Source organism: Juglans regia, chromosome 4, assembly GCF_001411555.2.
Source record: "Juglans regia cultivar Chandler chromosome 4, Walnut 2.0, whole genome shotgun sequence".
In the NCBI taxonomy this organism is placed as follows: domain Eukaryota; kingdom Viridiplantae; phylum Streptophyta; class Magnoliopsida; order Fagales; family Juglandaceae; genus Juglans; species Juglans regia.
The window spans coordinates 16,151,951-16,177,147 of record NC_049904.1 but is presented as its reverse complement, the minus strand read 5'-3'; the positions used below and the strand labels follow the sequence as shown (position 1 = coordinate 16,177,147).

The 25,197-nt window shown below is 38.6% G+C and overlaps 1 protein-coding gene across 1 annotated transcript; it reads left to right on the top strand.

The window, feature by feature from the left end:
• The first annotated feature begins 11,396 nt into the window (after positions 1 to 11,396).
• LOC109004734 lies at positions 11,397 to 18,522 on the top strand. Its single transcript, XM_035689317.1, has 3 exons — positions 11,397 to 11,522; positions 12,678 to 12,831; positions 18,152 to 18,522. The coding sequence occupies exons 2-3, from the start codon at positions 12,727 to 12,729 to the stop codon at positions 18,236 to 18,238; spliced, it is 192 nt and encodes a 63-aa protein (XP_035545210.1). The 5' UTR covers positions 11,397 to 11,522; positions 12,678 to 12,726; the 3' UTR covers positions 18,239 to 18,522.
• Positions 18,523 to 25,197: the final 6,675 nt, after the last annotated feature.

Genomic DNA, 25,197 nt, shown 5'->3' with positions numbered 1-25,197 from the left:
ACATTTTCTTTTCTTTTCCTCTTTATATTCCAAACACCAGAATTTTATTCAAGGGAACTCAATATGAAAAACTTTCTAAGGTACTTGGGAAATTCTTCTTCAATAACTTAGGCCTCGTTTGGATGATGAACTAATTTGAGATGAGTTCATTTTTAGAGTGCCTCCAACATCCAAACACAAGTTTAACTTTTATTGAATGTAGTTTAATTTTCAACTTATCTTTGGGCCCCACACTGACAAACATCAGATCATCCCTTTCTATTCTTTCGTTCTCCATACCTCGGTTTCTTCTTTCCCTCGATTTTTGTGTTTCCATCTACTGGCTTTATACAAATGTACGTGAAAGAATTGAATGCGGTTGAATGGTTTTTTTTTTGTTTACCGGTTGCGCTAGCTGTGACATATCATGTCAGGTGGGTCCCATATATTTACAACTTTGTATAAATACATCTAAACTCATCTTAACATCCAAACACATTTAAATTCATCTTAGGTGGACCCCACAAAACTCACTTTACCATCTCAACTCACTACTATTCATAAAAAACTCAATTCAACTCAACATCCAAATGCAGCCTTAAAATAATTTCTATAATACTCTTTTTATGTAACAAACACTACATTCCGAATATTGTTTTGAATTTTGAAGTTTACAAGGCACAAGAACCAAATGCTTCCGAAGCACAAAACTTCTCACTGCCAATTACAAGCTCTCCTTTCTCTCCTCTTTTAGTAACTAGAACACTACCAACCCGAACTTGGATTGCATAAATCATCCCCATCATTGCACCTGAAACGATGACCTCTGCTCCCCCTATATCAATTGCTCGATATTCAACTTTTCATTTGTTATGCAATCAAATGCACTGTCACTAGCTAAAAGTGCTTAACAAGAGGTAGTGTAGCCACCATTTTTTGTTGTTTATTCTGTTGTTACGTTTCTAATATCCAGTGCCAACTGGGAGAAATATGCAAGCGTTTCTTAGAAGGCCCGCCCACCTCTACAAGAAATACTTATTTTTTACGATCAATTTTGTTTACGACGATCGAACTCTAGATGCGAAATGCCATTTTTTGGCATTGAAAAAGTCTAAATGCAGGCGTGGGGGAGCCTCCCAGCGGACGGTCTCCTACGTAGACTTAAATGCCCCGTTTGGATTAAGTGATGAAAACGGTGTGGACATGACTTTCATTCAACTGAAGAACCCCCCTCTGAAAACACAAAACATAGTTTTTTTCATTTGAGACTCTTCTTCTCCATTCGCTCGATAACATGAAGCCCTTCCCTCCCCCCTTCCCCAGAACTGGCCTCTCTCTGTGCGACTCTCCCCTCCCCATTACCGATTAAGAAACCCCAAGAACTCAGGTGGAATGATCAAGATTCCATAGCGAATCTTGCAGTGAATCTTCGAGGGATTCTCAACCTCCAAAAAATGATCTCACTTAATTCTTCAATGCCAATTACATGAACCCTCCTGCTTTTGTAGAAGCAGTCGTGAAGCAGAAAACAATGTAATGTTCTAATACCCAAAACACAAACTACAAAAAGCTAAATGCAAAGCAAGAATGCAACAAAGATGAAATGTGCCGTTTTACTTATTCCTTACAACAGACCAAAACGCACCGTTTTACTAAGGGACTTCATTTCGTTATTTCTATTACTCTCAATCAGTTAATTCCATTATTCCCCTTCTACACAGAATGCACTTCCATTCTCCCCTTTCCTCTTCAAGGCCTCGCCCACTGCACCCGTGACAATCCCTACCTCTTCAAGGCCTTGCCCATAAGGCACCCGTGACACATCACATAATTGTGCCCACTAAATGGGGATATGAAGCTCTAAGGTCCCAGAGGAATTCCCATGAACTATCCTCAATGGCGGCCCCTACCCATTTGACAAGCACTTCAGTAGAGGCATGGTTCCCTCCTTTCCTCACCCTTCTCTCCAAGATTGCTTCTAGTTTAGGCTGTACACTACCTTCTTTGTTAACTGGGGGCAAAGTAGACAATTAAAAAATTTGATCACCGAGTTTCTTCTTTAAACAAGAGACATGAAAGACAGAATGAATTTTTGAGGAGGAGGGCAGATTCAACTTATAAGCTACCAACCCAATACTCTCAAGGATCTGAAATGGACCATAATACCTCGGGCCCAACTTCATGTTGTGTCTCATGGCTGAAAACTTTTGACTATAAGGCTGCAACTTGAGAAAGACCCAATCACCTGCTGTAAACACTCTCAGACCTCTTCTTATCAACAAACAACTTCATTCTTTCCTGAGCCTTCTTCAAATTCTGCTTTAACAATGACAATATCTCATCCCTCGATTTCAAGTGCTGATCCACTGCTGCATTAGCAGTAGTGCCTGGAACATATGTCAACAACTTGGGAGCAGGGAACCCGTATAAAGCCTGAAATGGTGAAAAACCAGTAGAGGAATGCACAGTGGTGTTATAACACCATTCTGCCATTGGCAGCCACGTGCACCAACTCTTTGGCTTAGATCCCACATAGGATCTCAAGTAATTCTCCACGGACTTATTTAATGCCTTAGCTTGACCATCAAATTGAGGATGGTAAGCTGAGCTATAAGCCAAAGTAGTCCCTTGCATCTTGAACAACTCTCTCTAGAATAACTTGGTAAAAACTACATCTTTATCAGACACAATTGTTTTAGGTAACCCATGGAGTCTGAATACACCATTAAAGAAGACCTCAGCCACCCTACTGGCTGTATAAGGGTGAGCCATTGGAAAGAAATGACCAAATTTAGTTAATCTGTCCACGACAGTTAGAATTACTGACATACCACCTGAGCTTGGAAGGCCCTCAATAAAATCCATGGCAATGTCAAGCCAAGGACTTTGAGGAATAAGTAAGGGTTGGAGTAACCCTGCTGGCAGCATAGTCTCATGTTTATTCATCTGGCAGATTTGGCACTCCCTCACTAACTTCCTTATGTCCTTCCTCATTCCTTGCCAGTAAAAATCCAATCTAGCCTTTTGTAGAGTTTTGTGATACCCAAGATGGCCTGCTTCAGGATTATGATGAATATGCTGTAACACCTTTTGATGAAATGGTGAAGAAGGAACTAACAACAATTTCCCTTTTCTAAAAATGAGTCATTGCTGAAGAGAAAATTCCTTAGAGACTTGCTTCCCTTGCTGTAATTCAACCAAAAGATTAGCAATATCAACAGAGAATGCATAACTTTGCTTAAGCTCTTTTAACCACACAGGAGTGGGAAATGAAATAAGAGCCAATGTGGCTGACTCTTCCTCCTCTTTTCTGGAAAGTGCATTAGCAACTTTGTTGTCTCTACCTCTCTTGTACTCAACAGTAAAATCATACCCCATGAGCTTTGAGATCCATTTGTGTTGAGCCTCAGTAGCCACCTTTTGCACTAATAAATGTTTCAGTGCTTGTTGGTCAGTTTTGATCTTGAATGTCTGACCCAACAGATATGGTCTTCACTTGCCCACTGCACACACCAGTGCTAAGAACTCTTTTTCATAAGTTGACAAGGACAATGCCTTGCCCTTCAAAGCCTTGCTAAAAAAAGCAATTGTCTGGCTATCTTGCATTAACACAGCTCCTAGCCCCACCCCCGAGGCATCACACTCAATTGTAAATGCTTTAGAAAACTCTGGCAGCTTCAAGACAGGAGGCTTTGCAACAGCAGCCTTCAAATGATTAAAGGCCTCTTCAGCTTCTAAAGACCAAACAAAGGAATTCTTTTTCAATAACAATGTTAATGGGGCAGCAATGGATCCATAACTTTTGATGAACTTTCTGTAATAACCAGTAAGGCCTAAAAATCCTCTTAGTGCCTTCACTATTTTTGGTATAGGCCAATCAAGCATGGAAGGAATTTTAGTAGGATCTGCAATTACTCCCTTCCCAGAAATAATATGGCCCAGATAATCAACTTCAGTAACTACAAACTTGCATTTTGATCTTTTTGCAAACAAGGACTGCTGCTGTAAAACAGATAATACTGTTTTCAAGTGTGCAAGGTGTTCCACCATGTTGTGGCTATAAGTCAAGATATCATCGAAAAAACCTAACACAAATTTTTGAAGATGAGGCTTGAATACATGGTTCATCAAACCCTGAAAGGTTGCAGGTGCATTGGTAGGCCCAAATGGCATTACCAAGAACTCATAGTCGCCCTCATGAGTTCTAAATGCAGTTTTAGGTATGTCATCTTCTTTTACCCTTATTTGATGATAGCCTGATCTGAGATCAAGCTTGGAAAAAAATTTTACACCATGAATTTCATCAAGCAACTCATCAATGACTAGAAGTGGAAACTTGTCTTTGACAGTTGCTTGATTGAGTGCTCAATAATCCATACACATCCTCCAAGTTCCATCAGCTTTTTTAACAAGTAGAACAGGAGATGAAAATGGACTTTGACTAGGTCTTATAACCCCATTCTTCAACAAGTCTTGCACAATTTTCTCTATCTCTAATTTCTGGCAATGAGGATATCGATAAGGCCTTACTGAAATTGGTGCAGTGCCTTCCTTTAATAGAATCTGGTGATCAAAGGCTCTAACTGGTGGCAACCCCACCGGTTCCTCGAATACTGACCCAAACTATTGCAACACTTCCTCTACTTCAGCTTGCAACTCAACCTTTTCCAGCCTTGGTTCCACTGCCACCAATTGCAATAACCACCCTTGCTTCCTAACAAAAGAAGACTTCAACAGATTAGCTCCAGCTTCCCATTCTGTCACATCAGAATTAATACCATGCAATGACAAGTTCTTGCCCTCAACTTCAAATTGCATAGACATATTAGTGAAATCCCATTGAATGAGACCTAATGTCTTCAGCCATTGAACTCCTAACACAATGTCACAGCCACCAAGAGTGAGGACATGAAATGGAATATTGAATTTAGTACCTTGAATACTAAACATCTCTTCACTTGTACCCTGACTGAATATTTTAGTTCCATTTGCCACCCTAACTTGCAAACCACCATCCTCTATTACCTTCAATTTCGCAGATTCCACTACCAAAGGATCTAGAAAATTATGAGTGGAACCTGAGTCTACAAGAATTTCAACAGACATGGAACCAATCTTCCCCAGTAACTTCATAGCATTACAATTAATGCAACCTAAGATAGCATTTAATGAGACCTCAAGTTCTTCACTGTCCTGCTTCCCTTCTTCATTAGATGCAGGCAACAAATCTCCTTCACTACTATCAACCACTTCATGTTCAACACTGGTTTCCCCATGCAAAAAATACACTTTTGAGGCCTTGCAAATATGGTTAGGACTCCATTTGTCATCACAATGATAACAAAGGCCTTTTTTTTCTTTTTTCATCCATTTGAGCAGAAGTAATTTTCCTTACAGGAACCATGCTCCTCTGTCCTCTAATAGATAAATCATCCCCATGGTCAATAGGCCATTTATCACTATAATGCCCAATCTGTCTCCATGGTTTCCTTGAGGACAACACATACTCCTCCTGCATTTTGGCTAAACCAAAAGCAGCTCCAAGATTTAGTGGATTAAACATCTTTACAGGCAGCCTTATCTCGTCTTTCAATCCACTAACAAAGCAGCTCAGCTTTTGTTTTTCAGACAAGCCTTTCAATCTATTTGACAATACTTCAAACTACGATTTATACAAACTAACAGAAGATGTTTATTTAAGTCTGGTTAATGCTTCCATTGGATCATCATAAGTAGATGGTCCAAATCTGATTTGCATTGCTACCACTAAGGATTCCCAAGAATTGAACTGCCCCGAGTCCAAAGCATCTTGGTACCACACCAATGCTTCTCCTTCCATATGGTATGAAGCCACCATTAATTTTTTATGGAAAGGTACTTGATAAAAATCAAAGTACTGGTTGGCCTTAAAGACCCAACCCGTAGGGTCAATACCAGTAAATCTTGGAAAATCTATTCGAAAATTCCTTTGAAACACGGGCCTATCCTCCTGACCTCTAGGTTCATTAGAAACCTCTCTATCACGTCGAGCGCTTTCATTAACAGTTTGAACTACAGAATGCAACATGTCAGAAAAGTGTTCTAACCTTTCTGCCATACCATGGATAGCTTGCTGATGGTTCTCCAACTGCTTCTGAACAATTTCTTGCTGTTTCTAGCTGACCTTTCATGGCGGCACGAGTACCATCCGCTATCACCACCTCCACAAGATCGACTACTACTGATACCACTTGTAAGGATCCTTTTAGGTCCTCACTGTCAATCACTCAGAATCACACAAGGAAGAGCAATATTCAAGCACAACAACTCAGATGGAATGATCAAGATTCCATAGCGAATCTTGCAGAGAATCTTCGAGGGATTCTCAATCTCTAGAAAATTTTCTCACTTAATTCTTCAATACCAATTACATGAACCACCCTGCTTTTATAGAAGTAGTCGTGAAGCAGAAAACAATGTAATGTTCTAATACCCAAAATGCAAACTACAAAAAGCTAAACGCAAAGCAAGAATGCAACAAAGATGAAACGTGTCATTTTACTTATTCCTTACAATAGACCAAAATGCACCATTTCACTAAGGGACTTCATTTCGTTATTTCTGTTACTCTCGATCAGTTAATTCTGTTATTCCCTTTCTACACAGAATGCACTTCCATTCTCCCATTTCCTCTTCAAGGCCTCGCCCACTGCACTCGTGACATGTTCCCATTACCGAACCCTAACCCACCCTATCGCCCTCTCTCTGGTTCGACGCCCATGCCCCCATCACCGAACCCTAACCCTATCGCCATTTCTCTCTGTGTTGCTCGAATTTCGATGTCGGTTCGATTTGATCCTAGGTAACAACTCCAATCCTGCATATTTTACTCATATAAAAAATTGTGTGCAGACTAACCCATCAATCCCGCATCTTGTTTGTCTTTGATTGTGGGTTAATTCTCTTTTATGGAATTAGAATTGCCTTTTATTCCCCATTTTTTGTCGAAATGGTTATGTTTGGTATCTATGGTGGGTTGATTTCTCTTGGATATTACTGTCATTCATAAGAAAAGCTTAAAGATTAAATTCTCTTCAAATTAATAGTAATAGTCGGTAAGATTAGAAAAAAAAACCTCAAAATTGTGTTTCTTAGAATCAAAAGAAGGGTATGAGTAATGCAATTTATAAGTTTGGATTTATGAGGTGGTGGATTTGTGGTGTGCAGGACAAATCCTCAACAATGGTATATAATAAAATAAGAAGATAGCTTTGAGGGTTCTTTTGGTCTTTTCTCCTCATTTAGTAGTTGAGGTTAAATCAATTGTTGAGGATGTGTCCCACTCCTCATTTAGTAGTGTGGAGTACACATCCTCCTCACTTGCAAATCTCACTAAACTTTTTAAAATAATAAAATGGCTTTGAGGGTTTTTTTCTCCAAATTTGAGAAAAATAAAATGCTTGTTGACACTCATTTACTTAATCTAGGAAGCTTGATGATTGTTTATAGCATGTAAAATCTAACGTCAATAGAGTCCACATGACACGGATGTGGCCCCAAAAAGGAAGGTATGTGTGTGTGTGTGTGTGAGCGCGTGTGTATCATGAAATTTGTGAATTTTTCTAAGTAACCAAATTGATATCCATAGTCTGGTTCTTGTCCCAAATGGTTGAGGACAAGTTCCATTACTAGCTACAAAACAAAAGGCAATATATATATATATATGCAGTACGTATTGATCATCTTCGATCTATTTTTGGGTGTCGAGACATCTGTTTTTAGTTGTTGTTTCTATTTTCTTTCTTTTACTCTGTGAAAAAGAGAACAGATAAATCTATACGAGTTTCAACAGCTTCACCTCTTCATTTCAAATCTTCTTCATCAAGCAAGCCTGTAGCTAGTTTGAACTGCATGCTACTAGCTCCTAAACATAGATACTTAATTTGTACGAGAAAGCTGTGTGCATAAGAAAGTATTTTTTGTGAAGAAATGAAGACAAAGAGAGATTGAATTGTTAAGGAATGAAGAAGAGCTTCAAACAAGAGGAAGGAATTGGAAAAAGGGGAGTTGCGACTCCACAATGATTAAGTCGAGTTGCGAAGGCAAGAAGTAGACATACTGCGTTCACGCACACTACTTCGTGTGTATTGGGATCATTGCATATTTGTCAATCATTATACTTGGTACGATCAAGGTGAAGCCCCAATTAATGGGGAGTTTGTTGTATATAATCTCGACCAACCAATCGCTCACTTTGTTGTTAGGGACCAAGTTTTGTAATGGGGGCCAATTATTGGGGACTTCGTTGTTAGAGACTTTATGTATATTGATATAGACTTGGTGTTAAATTTGGAATGTCGAATGTTTGGCAGGGATGCTTGAGTTTCTAATGCAGACTTTATTTTATAATGTTTTATTTGTTACTACTCTAGAACCATTTCCCAAAGAGAATAAACTTCAGATTGCCAAGCCACCCAAAAAAATAAAAAATTGCTGTAAGCCTTGACCTCCAATTGAGGTGATGCCTGTAAAGAGTACAATAAGAGAATAAGTTAAAAATATATTATGTATTTATATATCTGGATCCTCATTTTTTACTACCAGTTTTGGCAAGTTCCACCATATCTGAATCCACTTGTCCCAGACTCCCATTTACGAACACTTGTACCTGTGACTTCAAGAAAAGAACATTCATGTGGCTCACCATCCACCAACCAGCTCTTTTATTTCCCAACAAAGAGGCAGAAATACAAGTCTTGGAAATAAATCAGGGGGCATTCAAATTATAACTTACACAACAATCCACACATTGTTCCTTGTACATAGCATCAACAATGACACCCAAAGTGTACAAATACATCAAAGTAACAGTATCCCAAATTAACATAAGTTCCTTGTACATAGCATCAAGAATGACACCCAAAGTACAAAATACACGAAAGTAACAGTATCCTAAATTAACACAAGGACCAGTACATAGCATCAAGAATGACACTCAAAGCGCACAAATAGATAGCGATTCAACTTCTCTCAAATTTGGTGTGACCTCCATAATTTCTTCCATATTTCTTGAACTTGTAGCGGTGAGCATCATTCGCCTGCATCCATATAACAAAACATAAGGTAACCCAATTGCAAAGGCACAAATAATTTATAACCATAATTCTCTCGAGCATCTTGTTCCAAACCACCCAAAAACCAAATACAAGAACAGAAACACCAAACTACAGGGCAAATAATTGTATATCCAAATCTATTTGATTTTAAAATTTTTTGTTTGGATGGATTTTAGTAATGACTGGATTTGAAATTCAATGTAACTTAACAAGTAAACCAATGTCGGGACAAATTTGCAACACAATAAAGGTTGAGAAAAATAATGCTTTTTTATGCAAGTTGATACTTGAGTTTAGGTATTCAAGATAAGCTAGCTCAAACACTTTCTCATCTTATTTGTGTTCTTTTTCCCTTGGTTTCTAAACGTTCAGGTTTCCATATTCACTTATTGCCAAATCCATAACTTCAATAACCAACAACTTAAACCACAAGTCATACAATATAACTCACGTTATAATATCTTTAGTTCACAAGGGGGCAGTGGAAAGGTGAGGTTGGAGGGCTTGTACTTGTCTCTGTGCACGAGCTTGTCTAGAGGTTTGCATGCATCTTTGGCAAGGTTGCTAATCTCATAATGTAGCTAAAAAAACTGAGGCCACTCAGAACAAAAGAGAATAAAAAAGCTGAGAAGATTAATTAGTCAAGTTTTGAACAAATGTCAAAGTGCAATGCCTATAGCGGATACTAGAGATTGGGCATATCATATTGAAGCTCACGTGTGATTTGGGCAGTGCATGAGACTCTGGTTCAAAAACCCACCCGCATATATACCAACACACATCATCTCAAACCAACACACAAATTAAATATATTATCCCATGCCACCAACACACAACATCCCAAGTTACCATGGCACAACTTCCATATAAGCTACCAACACACTCTATAATCTTTGCATGTATATGATTCCTTGCTTTCAACGCAATTCTACCTCTTGAAAATACTGCTCTATTTTTTTACCCTTTTGTCTCATCCTTCTCAAAGTCATCAGCATCTTGTATTATCAATCTTCTCTAGCTTGTACACTTTGCACGATCCACTTAGATCTAAGTAGTTGACAAACCTCAACCAAATTTTAACCTGGACTTTCCATAAATTTTCAGCAAAATATTATGTCCCATCCATGATCCTCTTTATTCTTTGATTATTAAGTTATAATCCCATAGTGCATTTAATATTGTTGGGCAATTATTCATGTAGCAAAAAGTCTTTCTTTTAGCAGAAAGAATTCTAAACACTTACCAGATAAACATAGAAAAGCATAAATTGTTTGAAAAATTTCATAACTCACACTCATAGTCCCAAAGTCAGAAAAAATATAAACAGTAGGGGTGTAAACTCAAACCGAAAAACCGGAAAACTGGACCGGACCGGACCGAACCGGACCGGTTTTGAACCAGTCCGGTCCGGAACCGGTTTTTAAAACTTAAAAACCGGCCGGTTCCGGAATTTTTTGGACCGGACCGAACCGGACCGGACCGGTTGATTAAAAAAAATAATAATAATATTTTTATATATAAGTTTTATACAAAATATTTTATATATATTAAATATTAATATATATAAATTTTATATATAATGTATAATTATAAATTTTTATGTGAAATTTTATATATAACATATATATTCATATATGAAATAATTTCTTATTATAATTTATAAATTATTATATAAAATGTTAATACTAAATCACTAAAATTTTATAACTAATACTAATATATAACTTATAACTATGCCAATAGTCTAATATTAATACCATTATATAGTCTAATATATTAATAAAAGTATAAAACAGTTTTTTTTAAATCATTTTTTTTTATAAATAAATTTTTAATGACAAATTGTGAAATTTACATTTTAAAAAAATCGAAAAACCGGACCGGAAACTGGTAAAACCGGAAATACTGGTTTAGGAGGGTAACCGGTGCGTAATCGGTTTTGAAAAATACAAAACCGGTACATACCAGTTCGGTCCTAAATTTTATCCAAAACTAGACTGGACCGGACCAGTTACACCCCTAATAAACAGAAAAAAAGGCTTTTAAGCCTCTTACCAGGTTCGATGCCGAAATGTGGCTAGCAGCCGAGGATGGCGTGGGTTGCTGCAACTGATCAACAATGACAATAAGCGACACAGATATGAGACTTTGCTACGATATGAGCGGGAAAGAAACAAAACCAAAGCTTTTTCGAAACCAAGATAGACGAAAGTGCAAAAGTAACGAAGCTAGTTATAACGCGTTTTAAGGCGAAGCTAGTTTGCTAAATGCCTGACTGCTATTTAACTATTACGGCGACAAATAATCGCCGTACAAGTCACACTATAAATAACTCCAGGCACTACATAAGCCAGACAAAGCAACACTTGGATTCCGAACTGTCTCGATCGAGGTCGTCTTCCTACCCGGGCATCAAGCATTTCTCTCTTCCACCCTTATCTTTCTCAGGTAATCACGGTTTCCTTCAATCCTCGTTTCCACAGCAAGTCTTGAATTTGTACTTCATACAAGAACTATATCGGTATTTGTCTATTTTCGTTCTTCTTCTTAAGTGTGGGTTTGAGTGATGGAGATCCTGTGTGAGTCGGAGACTGGAGATCCTGTGTAAATTAGAGATCGGAGACCCACACGGCCTTCTTCTCAATGGAGACCCTTAACTCCTTTAACTCCATAGGAGACGCACACAAGTCTCCAACTCTCAAGATAGAGGCCCAGGTCTGCATAGGCCCCGTGGGAATCCACCTACATCCATAGGTTTTTTTTCCTCTTGAGAAGAGGACGCCGTGGGTCGCCTCTTGACAGATTTCCTTTTTTACGTTTTTTGTTGTGAAATTTGCACATAATTGTTTACTTCTTCTCTTGATAAATAGACACCATGGAGATCCACTGTTTTTACTTTTATGTTTGTTTTTGGGTCGATGAGACATTTGTTGGTTTTAATGTTATTGGTTGGGTTGCTGGAAATTAGAGGATATAGCTTGGCAGGTTGTATAGAATTTACAGATACTAAGAATATGAGGATATTGTGTAAATAAAATTCTGTTTTGGTCAGTTTGTAATACGATCTTTGTTTCAAATGATAGATGTCGAGAATCTTTAATTTTTTTATTCTTATTTTGTAAATTTTGAACTGTGTTGAATTCACAATGATCTTTGTGTATTTGTGATCTTCGTGTGCTGAATTAGTTTGTGGTTTGATGTTTGGATTGTTGAATTAGAAATTTTCAACTATGTGTTGAATTAGAACTGTGAGTTGTTAAAATTTGAAGGTTGTAATTCATTGTAGTTTGTCTAGAAAATTTTGGTGCTGTGTTTGTTTAGAATTATTGCTTTTTGACACACCTTTTAATTAGGTACAGTGTTTGTTTTATTTATCTTTTATGCATATGAAATCTTTCACTTATGTTTACCGACCCTCACTAGTAATATATATGCACACTTTCAAAAAAGTTATGATTTCGTTTTTTTTCTAATTTTAACGTAAAATATTAAAAAGTTATAATTAAAAAAAAAAACAGATTTATTCTTAATGATGCATGTCCATTGAATGTATCATATAATCTCTCTGAGGAACTCTAATTCTGGTAACACTTCAATTTTCAGCCAAAAAAAATTTGCCGAGGTATAGGAGAATACAAAGGAGGAGCAGAAAATGGTGAAAGTGTCCACCTACTTCGCAATGTCACTTGGAGCTTTCTTATTCTGGGAATCTATGGATAAGCTTCACGTTTGGATCGCTCTACATCAAGACGAAAAGGTATTAATCTTTTTCTCAATTTCCTTGCTATTCATGCCGTATGTATTTGCTTCAAATTTCAAGGAAAGGCCCCCATCTGCATCCTCTTCTTCTCTTTCCATCAATTAAAAAGAATTTCTTCAAGTTGGTTAAATCCTAATTTCATTTTTCAAATGTAGAGAATATCGTTGAGATTAAGACTTTCTGTATGCTAGTTAGATCTCTATTTTTTTGTGATCTTTCGGCTTCAGAAACTTCGTAATCGATCCATTTCGTCATTGCACTTTTCAAAATCCCAATGTTTGTTAAATTTGTGCCTTTCGTTAATTCAAATTAGATTTTATTTTTTGTGCAAGGTTGTTTATAACTGTTTGTATAATATTTTCTGATTTGAAAAATATGGTTGTGATTGGCTTGGTAGTGAGTATTAAGGGATTTCATCTTTTAAGGATGGACAATCAAAGTTGAGAGAGGCAGGAAGGTGGTGAAGGAGCTTGTATTGGGTACCCTCACTATGAAATGGGTAGTGAAGACATTATAGCACAACACAGCTCTAATGTATAGAGGAGGTATTTGGTAGTAATAGAATATAGTGGGGGCGGGAGACGAGGCATCCTTATCATCCCTAAGAAGTGGAAGGGAAGGGATGGAGGAAGATGGCCATGGAGCATAGGGAGCTATGTGATAGAGCCCCAGACAACGCAACGAGGAATAGTATTTCAGTTGTGCTCAACAGAGGAGAGGGAGAAAAATCAGGGAGAGGGTTACATACAAGAGAAGATGATAAAGAAAAACTTCCAATAGTAGGGGAGAGCATGGTGGTAGGAAGATCGTACAAGGCGGTGCTGGAAGGTTCAACAGGGGCGCAACGTTGAAACAGGGGCAGAAATGGAAATATGGAGGGTGGGTTTGTATTCGTTGGAAAGAGTACACAACACCCAAAAAGGACATATTTTGAATTGGATGTGGTTCAAAGCTCCAAGGCAAACATGAAAATGGCAACTGTCAGCGGTGCAAGAGGCATGTCCAAAAACCTAAAATCTCTGAAAACAGCAACTGTTGGAAGTGAGAGAGACAGTGAATAGGCTTATAAGTAGAGTGGACAATGAGTTGAGCCATGGAATGGACTTGGGCCAAAAGCAAACAAGACAATTTAAGGGTTCCGGCTCTTTGGACTCAAAACTGTGCTCGAGACTAAAAAGGAAGACAAATGGGCTGCGTTATTTACAAGCCAAGAAAAAAGTCCATATACTGATCCAGAGCTGGTGGGTCAAACTTGGGTTTGAAACCTGGTTGTCGTCCAGAAAGTATTCGGTGCCGATGACTCTCAGGGAGGGTGATGCCCATAATCATCGCCTGAGCATGCCAAGCAGTGGGTGGCACCTTGGCAGATGCTTTGCTGGTGATAACATTGGCAACAAACGTTATGGTTGTAAAACACACATTTGATGTAGGAAACTCATCGGAGCCAACAATATACTGGACGGGAACGTCAAAAAATGGACTGATGGAGGTAGTCGAGCCGGCAGCTGGTATCCCGGTCACTGAGGGGGTGGTGACAGTGTTGGAGAATAGATGTTGGATAGTTTCAGATGCTGAAATCATCGCTCGGACTAACTAGACCGACAAGAACACTTATTTGTTGACCCAAAACTCGTCGTATGTTGAAATAGAAGGCCTTTTGAGCCTGGGAGAGGTTCAAATAGAGGAAGGGGCCTGTGAGGGGTGTATCACGAGGGAAATGGAATTTATAGATAATACATTGTTTGTCTTTGAATCGGTTATGGCTGAGGAAGAGCATTGGGAGGTGCTGGGTCTCGTCTCTGACAAGTTGGATGCGGTACAAACAAACCCCTTCATCAGTGAAAAGGTTTATTGGGATGAACCAACTCTATTGTCTTCCCCACATCCAAGCCACAACAGCAACATCCAAGTCTCAGATTGGGTTATACACAAGGCAAAGGAGATGCAAACTTGTGTGACAACTTGAGGACCTATTCATAGCTCTCCTTCCAGCTATAGAGGCTAGACAAACCCATTCTAGCTCACGGGAGCTCACTTCAACTAAGATGAGAGCTAGAGAATTAAAAAGGCTTGATTAGTAAATGATGGGGCAAGAGAGAGGAGCTCTAACTGTGGAAGATCGAAGGGAATGGCAATGGAGGGTGTTTTATGAAGCCAAAAATTGTTTCATGGAATGTAAGGGGGCTAAATTAGAAGGAAAATTGCCTTAAAGTTAGAAATCAGCTTTGTAAATGGAGAGTAGATATTGTATATTTGCAAGAAACGAATTTGGAATTTATCCCCTTTCGCTCTAATCACTTGATTGTGGAGGTCTTCATGGAGGCCCAAGATACTTCAAGTTTGAGAACATGTGGTAGAGGTCAAAAAGATTTCTTGACAGAGTTCGACAATGGTGGTCTTCTCACCAATTTCATGGAAACCTAAGCTATATCCTGGCTTGCAAATTAAAATCCTTGAAGAAAGATTTGAAGGTGTGGCATGAGCAAGTGTTTGGTGATGTGGAGGGCCAAAAAAATACTCTTGGAGGAACTTAAGGGATTGGAGGGTGTGGAAGAGGAGAGGGAACTATCTGAAGCAAAGAGGCTCATAAAATCAATGATTCTGCTCATTGAAAGGGTTTCTTTGTTGGAAGAAATATCTTGGAGACAAAAATAGCAAGCATTATGGTTGAAGGGAGGGGATGGATGCACCAAGTTCTTCCACCGGGTGACTAACTCACATAGGAGAAACAATACTATAGAGATGTCAGTGATTGATGGGGTGGCTTCCTCCAACCAAATTGAGATCACAAATCACTTTGTCAGTTACCATGAGAATGTGCTCTCGAAACAATTTTCTTGGAGACAGAGATTAGATGGGCATGCTTTTGACGTTCTTGATGCACAGGAAATGGAAAAGCTCGAAAGCCATTTTAGGAGTTAGAGGTCAGGCAAGTATTAAAATGCATGGCGGGTGACAAAGCTCCAAGTTTGAATCTCTATGACTTTTTTTCAAACATGTTGGGAAGTGCTTAAAGACGATATCATGGAATCATCCATGAATTTCATGAAAATGGAAAGGTTTGAAAAAAGCCTAAATGCAACGTTTATAGTGCTCATACAAAAAAAAAACATGGTGTTATACAGTTAAAAGATTATCGCCCCATTAGTGTGGTGAGCAGGTTGTACGAAATTCTCTCCCAAGTATTGGTGAATTGATTGAGCAAGGTGGTGGAAAAATTAATATCGAAGTCTCAAAATGCCTTTGTCAAATGTAGGTAAATCCTCGACTCGGTGCTTATTGCCAGTGAATGTTTGGATAGTAGACTCAAGTCGGGAGAGTTGGGGCTTTTGTGCAAGATGGATATGGAAAAAGCACATGATCATGTCAACTGAAGATTCTTACTCTACATGCTCGAGAGATGTTGCTTTGGTACGAAATGGTGTACTTGGATCCATCATTGTATATCTACGGTTTGTTTCTTTATGTTGGTGAATGGCACGTAAAAGGGCTACTTTAAAAGCTCATGAAGATTGAGACAAGGTGATCCTCTATCTCTGCTACTCTTTGTTTTTATGATGGATGCTTTTAGTAAGATGCTTTTAGATGTCGTGGGGTTCATATTTGGATTCTCAATGGGGGAGGCAATTAGTGGCTCGCTCAACATATCTCATCTATTATTCGCCAATGATACCTTAATCTTTTGTGTGGCTAGACATGAACAAATTTGAGCTTTGAGGGCTCTCCTAATGTGGGGGATGCTCCTAATGTGGGGGATGCTCCTAATGTGGAGAGTACGGTTTCTATTTTGGGATGCAAGATATCGCAGCTACCCATGAAATATCTCGGCCTCTCTTTGGGTGCTACATTCAAGTCGAAATTTATTTGGGATGTTGTTCTTGAAAAAATGGAGATGAAATTAGCTAGTTGGAAGATGATGTATTTATCCAAAGGTGGTTGGGTCACCTTAATCAAAAGTACTCTTGCCAATTTGCCAACTAACTTCCTATCATCATTTCCATTCCCCACCAAGGTGGCTCATTGCATGGAGGCTGTCCCATTAAAGGAGGATTGGGTATTCGGAACTTGAAATCTTTCAACAAAGCCTTGCTTGGCAAATAGTTATGGAGATATCACTATGAATGGGAGGGGCCTTGTGGAGAACTATCATCGAATTGAAACATGGAGAACCATGGGGAGGATGGTGTTCTAATGAGGTGAGTGAGCCTCATGGAGTGGGGCTGTGGAAGCATATAAGAAAAGTGTGGGATACATATGCAAGAAATATCCACTTTACTATGGGTAATAGATCCAAGGTCAAGTTTTGGCATGATGTATGGTGTTGCAATAGGGCACTTAGGAAATGTACCCACAAGTTTATGGTCTAGAAAGGATGACAGAAGCCTCGATTGCAGACCTACTAATCATCTCCAATGGTATTCTCCAATGGAATATTACATTACTTGGAAAAGCACAACATTGGAAATTTGATTTTTTTTTCAGCTTTCTTCGACATCCACCCTTTTGTCAGGGGGAGTGGAAGACAAGATTTTTTGGTGCCCCTCTAAGAAAGGGATATTCACAATCCGCTCTTCCTACCCAGTCATGACCACGCGCAACACAAATTCGTTCCCAAGGAACAACATTTGGAAGACAAAGACACCTCTAAAGGCAGCATTTTTTGCATGGACGGCTTCTTTGGGAAAGATCCTCACCTCACTCTTGACAATTTGAGGAAACTTCGAATCATGATCATAGATTGGTGTTATATGTGCAAGAAGAGCAGAGAGTCCGTTGACCATCTACTACTTCGTTGTGAGATTGCCATGACTTTGTAGAATGAAGTCTTTGCTTGGTTGGGAATAGCTTGGGTGATGCAAAGAAGGGTAAACGACCTCCTCACTTCTTGGAGAGGCATTCGGCAACTCTTAAATTGCATCAATATGACTATGGTAGTGCATTTGGAGAGAGATGAATGAAAGAAGCTTTGAAGATTAAGAGCAGTCAATAGATGAGCTTAGAAACTTACTTTTTAACACTTTACTCCATTGGTCGATTGTAATTGATTTTTGTGATATGACTTTTCATGAATTCCTTGTACCACTAAACTTGCATGCTTAGGCGTTGCTCTTGTATATGTCCTGTATACTTGGGCTCTTGTGTACTCTTTTGATCAATAAAAATTTGTGTACCAATCAAAAAACAAATATGGTTGCTGATTTTTATGTTATCCGCATCAATTTTTTTATAGGTAACAAATGTTTAAGCCTTAAAGAATATCCGCATCATTTTCTGCTGTAGTGAGCTTGATTTCCTTTTTTGTTAATTTTTTTAACAGAGAGAGAGACTGGAGAAGGAAGCGGAAATCAAGAGAGTCCGGGAGGAGCTATTGAAACAAGCCAAACATAGGGACTCTCTCTTGTGACCGCATTGTGTTTTGATGCGGGTGTTGTTTTCTCTAAATTCCTCTCATTATTTTTACTTGACTTTTCTAGTGCTGTATGGTTAGAAAACATTACAATCAACTTATCTGTTTCAGGCTGATGAGTTTGTACGTTGCAAATTTTATTTTTACTTGCTTTATGAACCAGCGCATTTGTATCTGCCGGCACCTGTTGGAATGTTTAGTGAAGTTGGTTTTAATAAGACTATTGCATCTTCTATGAGTTTTTTTGATGTAATAGAAGCAGTAAATGAAATTAAGAGAAACTGGATTTTTTCTTGAATACGTTGCCTTGTTGATTACATTAGAGGTAAACTGTGAACTGTTGTTGAGAAAGTGAGGCTGGATTTTAACCCCAAGGGGTTGGCCCAAGTGATGAAGGCTTCGGTCTTGGGGTATCACTCCCTTCAAGGTCCAAGGATCAACACTTTATGGGTGCAAACAATCATTTGGAGTTACACTTATGGTGAAAAGCTAGCGATTTAACTAGTTTCGTGTAAGAAAACTTCCAAGGGACCGGAGTTTACTCTGCCGGGGTGGTTCCCCGACATAAAAAATAAAATAAAATTAAAAAAAATTAAGGCTGGATTTTGTCTCACTAGCTTACTTTTTTTCTGTCTTGTGATTGCAAATTATCTGTTTGGCGAGCTGAATGTACATGTTTATGTGCGACAGTCAAAACCCTATTGAATGTATGCATGTGACTTTCTTCCCGGTGATCTTTTTATATATGGACTGCAGTATATTGTAGCAGATTCAGTAGAGTTGTATACAAAAAGTATTCTCCATAAATAGTCATCCCAAATACAATAAATCCAAAAAAAAAAAAAATAGTGTTTGGACATATCAGTGCCAGAGGTGACTCCAGGAATAGGGTATATTCATCCGCGAAACCTTATATCTACAGATGCCTCTTTGTATATACATTTTGGCTGAATTTTGCTCTACCTTAAACTGTATTGAAAATTTGTAAATAGGTCTTAAAAGGATTAATTGTAACAGATTAATTGTAGTAGATGATTGTGATGAAAGATGAATGAGATTGAATACTGGAAAAGTGAGAATTTGTATATTGATAAGATGAAAATGGCCTGCTTCGAGGGAGGCGTCCTCCAAATTCTGGATAGAGAATATTCTTGATTGTTTTTGCATAACAATTTTGGAAATTTGGAAAATTGTTATGGCTACTTTGTAATAGATCAAAATAAGAAAATAATAAAATGCAACCAATCTGATGAGAAATTCATATGTATTCCATAAGAAAAGATAATGCTTTCTTCGAGGGGAGCTCCTCTATAGATGAAACAGACTAACAAATTGAATAACAGGTTCTCATCCCCTTCCGAGTGAATCCAACATCACTACAAATACTCACTTGCATGTACTAACTAATGGGCTCAAGCCCTAGCATCAACATTAACTTGTAATTAAAATAAATGTCCACCAGCCAACACTTAACCCATGGGCCGGGTACTAACTCTTATTATCCAATCTAAGCTCAGTGTAGCTGGGGTCTCCCATTGTTGAAGTAACTGACATGTAACAAACCCTCCCCCTTCAAAGCACCTTGTCCACAAGGTGCAGTTATGCTTCAACATTTTCTTTATAGATGAGACAAGCTTCTTCTTCTTAAGTTGGGAATTAACGCAAAGCTTTTCCATATTCTCCTTCTCCCTGATCGCTTGGTCCACATTATGCTCATCTTCAACATATTGAGCTGTACCATAGTCTGCTTCTCGCATCAATTCCTTCCAATCAGCAAGCCAATACAAACAAATGATGAGAAATGGTCCAAGCAGAATGGACACATGTGGACTTGCCACACTAGTGCTTGATAAACTTCTATAACCAATACGGGCCTTGAAACCCATAATTTCTCGCCCATAGGCCACAACATCTGGCTTCTCACAAATTGATTTAACAAGCTGAGAGTGCCTTAGTGGCAGCTCAACTAACTCACAAGCTTGAGTCATCTGCTTCCGAACATCACCCAAAAGAGAGATAGCTTCTGTGGAACTAACATTTACCACATTCATGTGGTTGGCTTTCCTAAGGATCCCCGCAACAAGGTCCCTTATATTTGGGTCACTGTGAGGAAGCTCTTGTAAATCCATATCAGGACCCCCACGTTTCTTCATATCATGCACATTATCAATTGGCTCAACGTGTATTAGAAGCTCCTGCAGAGCACGTTCACGATCTTCCGTAAGACCCTCATAGTTCATACTAGAGGTGCGTTCCTGGAGAGCTAAATCGAAGGAGTATTTTTTCCTTCCTTTATCAAAGGGCTTAAAAACAACATTGAGTGGCAAAAAATCAAGCAGTTGATGGGCGATTTTTGCGTCTCCTAAAACTTGCAAACCCATGTATATTTCCCCTCCCCCATAGCTTACAAAACCTCTCAGCAACAATATATCAAGAACAAGAGGAGCGAAAGACTTCTTACCCAGTTTGAAAGCAGCTACACGTCCATCAAAACCAACTTCTAAGTTTTTAATGGAGACACCCTTCAAGAATTTGACACCATACTCTTGATAGAATTCTTCATATCTTCGGGTTAGAGAAGGAGTAAATAGTCTTTGAAAAAGATGACTCTCTGGAAATATGATTGTCGTATCAAGTTTCCAGCCAACAGCTGCATAAATTCTCGAAAAGGTATTTCCTATATACACTGATTGCATCGTCCCACTTTCTCCAACACTCAAGCACTGACCACAAGCTTTTGTAACAAAAGAGTATGTGCATTTTTTTGGTTGAAGCCCAACCCTTCGAAGCCGAGCGGACAAACCCACCGTAGGTGAATTATCTTCATCCCATGCAATGAAAAGATGAGAAACAAAATCAGGACTCCACTGCGAAACAGAGCAAACAGGGGCTTGTGATTTTTTTGGGACGGTTGGGACTGTGATATGAGACTCTGTTGAAGATGGAGTGCCTAGCGATGATGCTACGATGAAGTCCTTGTTCTGCGTCGCCAGCAATCCACATGACAGATCCATTCTCTGCTTGTCCATGCATGGCGTCGTCTTCATCGACTCCCACCGCCTTAAGATATCGAGAACTTCCAGTGCCTTTTGGGTTTCAGCAACTTCTGGGAACTTCTCCATGAAGGATTTGCAATTCACAATGAAAGCACATCTAATGTAGAAAAACTCATTCTCTAATTCCTTATCGGCAAAATCAGGGGCTATATTTCTAACAAAATGGATCGCCATGACTGGGTTAAAGACGCTGCAATCCACATGAACCGCAAGAAGAAGATGATCCCTAGTCCAATCTTCCTCCGACATCTGCCGCCTTGTCGTCTCCCCATATGGCATTTTCTTCCTCATCGCTAACAGCAACAACCTTTGCCTCCTCATCAACCTCCATCGGCACGTTGCCCTCCACCGCATCTCCTTCAAGCATCTAGTGAATGAGCTCGCCTTCAGCCCCTGTAGGTCCCGCATCATCGCAGTCTTTGCCGGTAAATTCCTCTAGATATGGCGCTCCCCGGGCTTCAAGTAGGAGTTCTGCCCCTTCAAGCGGATCCATCCTATGCGGGTTTGTGAGAAGGTGATGTGGTTTGGATAAGGGGTTCCCATTTGGAACAGTGGATGAATCTGACTTGGAGTGCGAATACCAGGGTCAAAAATCCACAACCCTCGTGAAACCTGAGTGATGTCTGCAAAAATTCCCGCATACACAGCTTGATGGTACCCTCTATCTCGATGAGTATCATCCCTGGGAATGTTGAGTTCACTTTTGATAATTTCAGCATCAGGAATCAATCGCGCTGCTTGTTCTTCGTCTTGTAATTCGCAGTTTGGGGGCTCTAGATAGTTCAAGTTTACATTGAAGTTGTTCCAATGTTCCTTTAATTTCTTTTCTTCTTGCATCGTTGTTGCGTATTTTTCCTCTTCTTGCAGAGCATAGAGTTGCCTTTCCAGATTTGAGAAATCTTCGTTGAAGTTGTGCTGAAAATCATCAAGATTGTTCTTAACATCTTTAACTGTCTGCAAAATCACATCCAAACGTCGTTGTGATTGTTCGACTTGGTCTCTCATGTTGAGTAAGGATGAAATAATTTTTTCTATTTCCATAGATTGATAATGCAGCCGATCCGAGGAAAGACTGGCTCTGGATACCACTTGTAATAGATCAAAATAAGAAAATAATAAAATGCAACCAATCTGATGAGAAATTCATATGTATTCCATAAGAAAAGATAATGCTCTCTTCGAGGGGAGCTCCTCCATAGATGAAACAGACTAACAAATTGAATAACAGGTTCTCATCCCCTTCCGAGTGAATCCAACATCACTACAAATACTCACTTGCATGTACTAACTAATGGGCTCAAGCCCTAGCATCAACATTAACTTGTAATTAAAATAAATGTCCACCAGCCAACACTTAACCCATGGGCCGGGCCCACTACTAACTCTTATTATCCAATCTAAGCTCAGTGTAGCTGGGGTCTCCCATTGTTGAAGTAACTGACGTGTAACAGAGAGGTGTCCAGAGAACGGGCAAGCGTGTTTTGTCATCATTCATATGAAAGAGTGCTCAACATGTGCTGCAGTGCATATCTTACTGGTGGGTTTGGGCATCCCTTTGGCAGTGTCAATGCAATCTTACTCATTGTTTCTCCCTACGTTCTGTATTCTTTTTTTTTTACCACCCTTAACATTCGTCTCCTTAGTGAGTGAAATTAGAAGTTTAGGAAGAAGGTGCAACTTGTAAGCCGTGTTGCGTTGGTTGTGTCTCTTTCATTTTTTGTAGCAAGTTAAAGCTTTCATTCTTTGAACCTATTTGTTTTTTGAGCAAAGCACTATTTTTAATAACATAAAGAATTTACAGGTTAATGGCGGAAAATATTGCATTTCTCCAATATAAGGAATTATGAGTATGGGTATGCATTTGGACCCCATTTTTTCCGGTACGGTCCGGAACCTAAAAATTCGGATGAATCCACACGTTATTTGGAACTGGTTACGGATCCGGTTATATAACTGGATATCCAAAACCAATTATACTTTTAAAAAAAAGTTTCAGATGCACAAAACAACGTCGTTTTGTAGTTGAAAGTTTTTTATCAAATGCACAAAGTTTTCCTTTAGGCAGCTCAACAAGCCTGACTCCCAAAGATTTTTCAGATGCCATATAATATCAAAACAGAGTACTAAACAGATTCATATAAAAATCAAAAACAAATTTAGACCATCTTCACTTAATCATGCATAAATTCTCATATTTTATTTTCGCCCTATTTTGCACAGTTTGAAAAACAGGATGTTAAAAATAGCTCATGTTTACAAAAATCATGACAGAAAATATTTTTCTATTTTTATACAGATTTCATGAATAATTTAGATTAATGAACGAGGTTGTTTTCAAGTTTTTCCATTTCATAACAAAACATGCATATTTTCATAAAATCAACCAAGTCTATTCGTTTTATGCAAAGTCTAGCATAGGAACAACGCTTACCTCGACTTTCTAACTTTTCTGAATTTCCTTACAACAGTGCCAATTGAATATCAATCATCACCTATAAAATAGTCACGTAACTTGCATAAATTTTCAATTGAACACATACTTCGTGATTAAAACCTGAGATATAAAAATCTATATTTCCTTAATGTCTCAAAATCATTAGAATCATTTAGAAGCACATTCATCAATATCCGAAACACTTAACTCAAGAAAAATAACTCCACCTATTCTTAAGCCTACCACCTGAACATGTGAGATTGATGTTGGGCCTGGGCTTGATGCTAGACCTGGGTGTTACAGGATAAATGCGGAGATAGAATTGATGCCAAAGTGAGATTGCTCATGAATCGTTTGATTGAGTAATACCACAAGTTTCATGTGCTAGGTAGTGGAAGATCAAATATGGCCCATGGAAGTTCCTCAAGTAATATTGGTGACGACCTAGACTATGAATTTTTTTACACAACTGATCTTGAGCAATATTTTGAGGAGCAAAATAGTTCGGTATTTGGCTTGGAGGTAGATAGGTATTTGTCAAATAGGATTGAACCAAAAACACCTGAGTTTGAGATTTGGACTTGGTGGAAGAGGAACTCGTTTAGATCTCTCATCCTTGCTAAGATTGCAAGTGATGTACTGGTCATCCCTATTTCCATTGTTGCATTCGCGTCCACATTCAACATTGGTGGACATGTATTGGATCCATATCGAAGCTCATTAGCGTCAGAGACTGTTCAGGCATTAATCTGCATTCAAAATTGGTTGGGTCATAAACCAATTAATATTCAGGAGGTGGCGGAGCATGTAGAAGGCATTGACATCGAAGGTAAATGATTTTATTTGTTAATTTTGAATTTTATTACTAATTTATCTATTTAACTTAATATCTACATTTTTTCTTCTTTTTATGCTAACCGTCCTCCTTCAAATTCAGCAACTTCAGCATATTGAGGTTCTTCCACCTTTTGTATTAGTATTATCCACAAGTAAATATAAAAATCTTTGGCCAAGTTTTGACATTAATAGAACCAGCAAAATTTCCATAAAATCTTCATTTTTTTCTGGAAGGGTATGCATGTTCTCTTTCTGCTACTATTGTTGTTGATTAATGTTAATTCAGACATCGACAATATACATAAACGGATTGTCTGATTAATGTCATTTGATTCTTATTTAGGCATAAGCTATTACGAAAACCTCAGAATATGTAGCTCAGCTAAGAAGGGTGGGCAAAGGACTTGGTAATTCTATAGACTAGTTCATACTACCTTAAACCTCAGAAATCTATTCACATATTATTTCTATTGATGTGTCAAATATTCAATACTTCTTTGACAGACAAATGGGTTTCTTGGTGGATTTGCAGGTATTTGGCGCTTCGATCAAATGCTCCTCGATGATGTGGTACTGCATGATGAACTATACAAGCCATTCCTTCTAGGTACCAGTGCTGCGTGATGACC

Coding starts and splice junctions, on each gene's coding strand:
- LOC109004734 (XM_035689317.1), top strand. CDS start 12,727: ATGGTGAAAGTGTCCACCTACTTCGCAATGTCACTTGGAGCTTTCTTA. Junction 12,832..18,151: donor CTCTACATCAAGACGAAAAG/GTATTAATCTTT, acceptor TTTTTTTAACAG/AGAGAGAGACTGGAGAAGGA.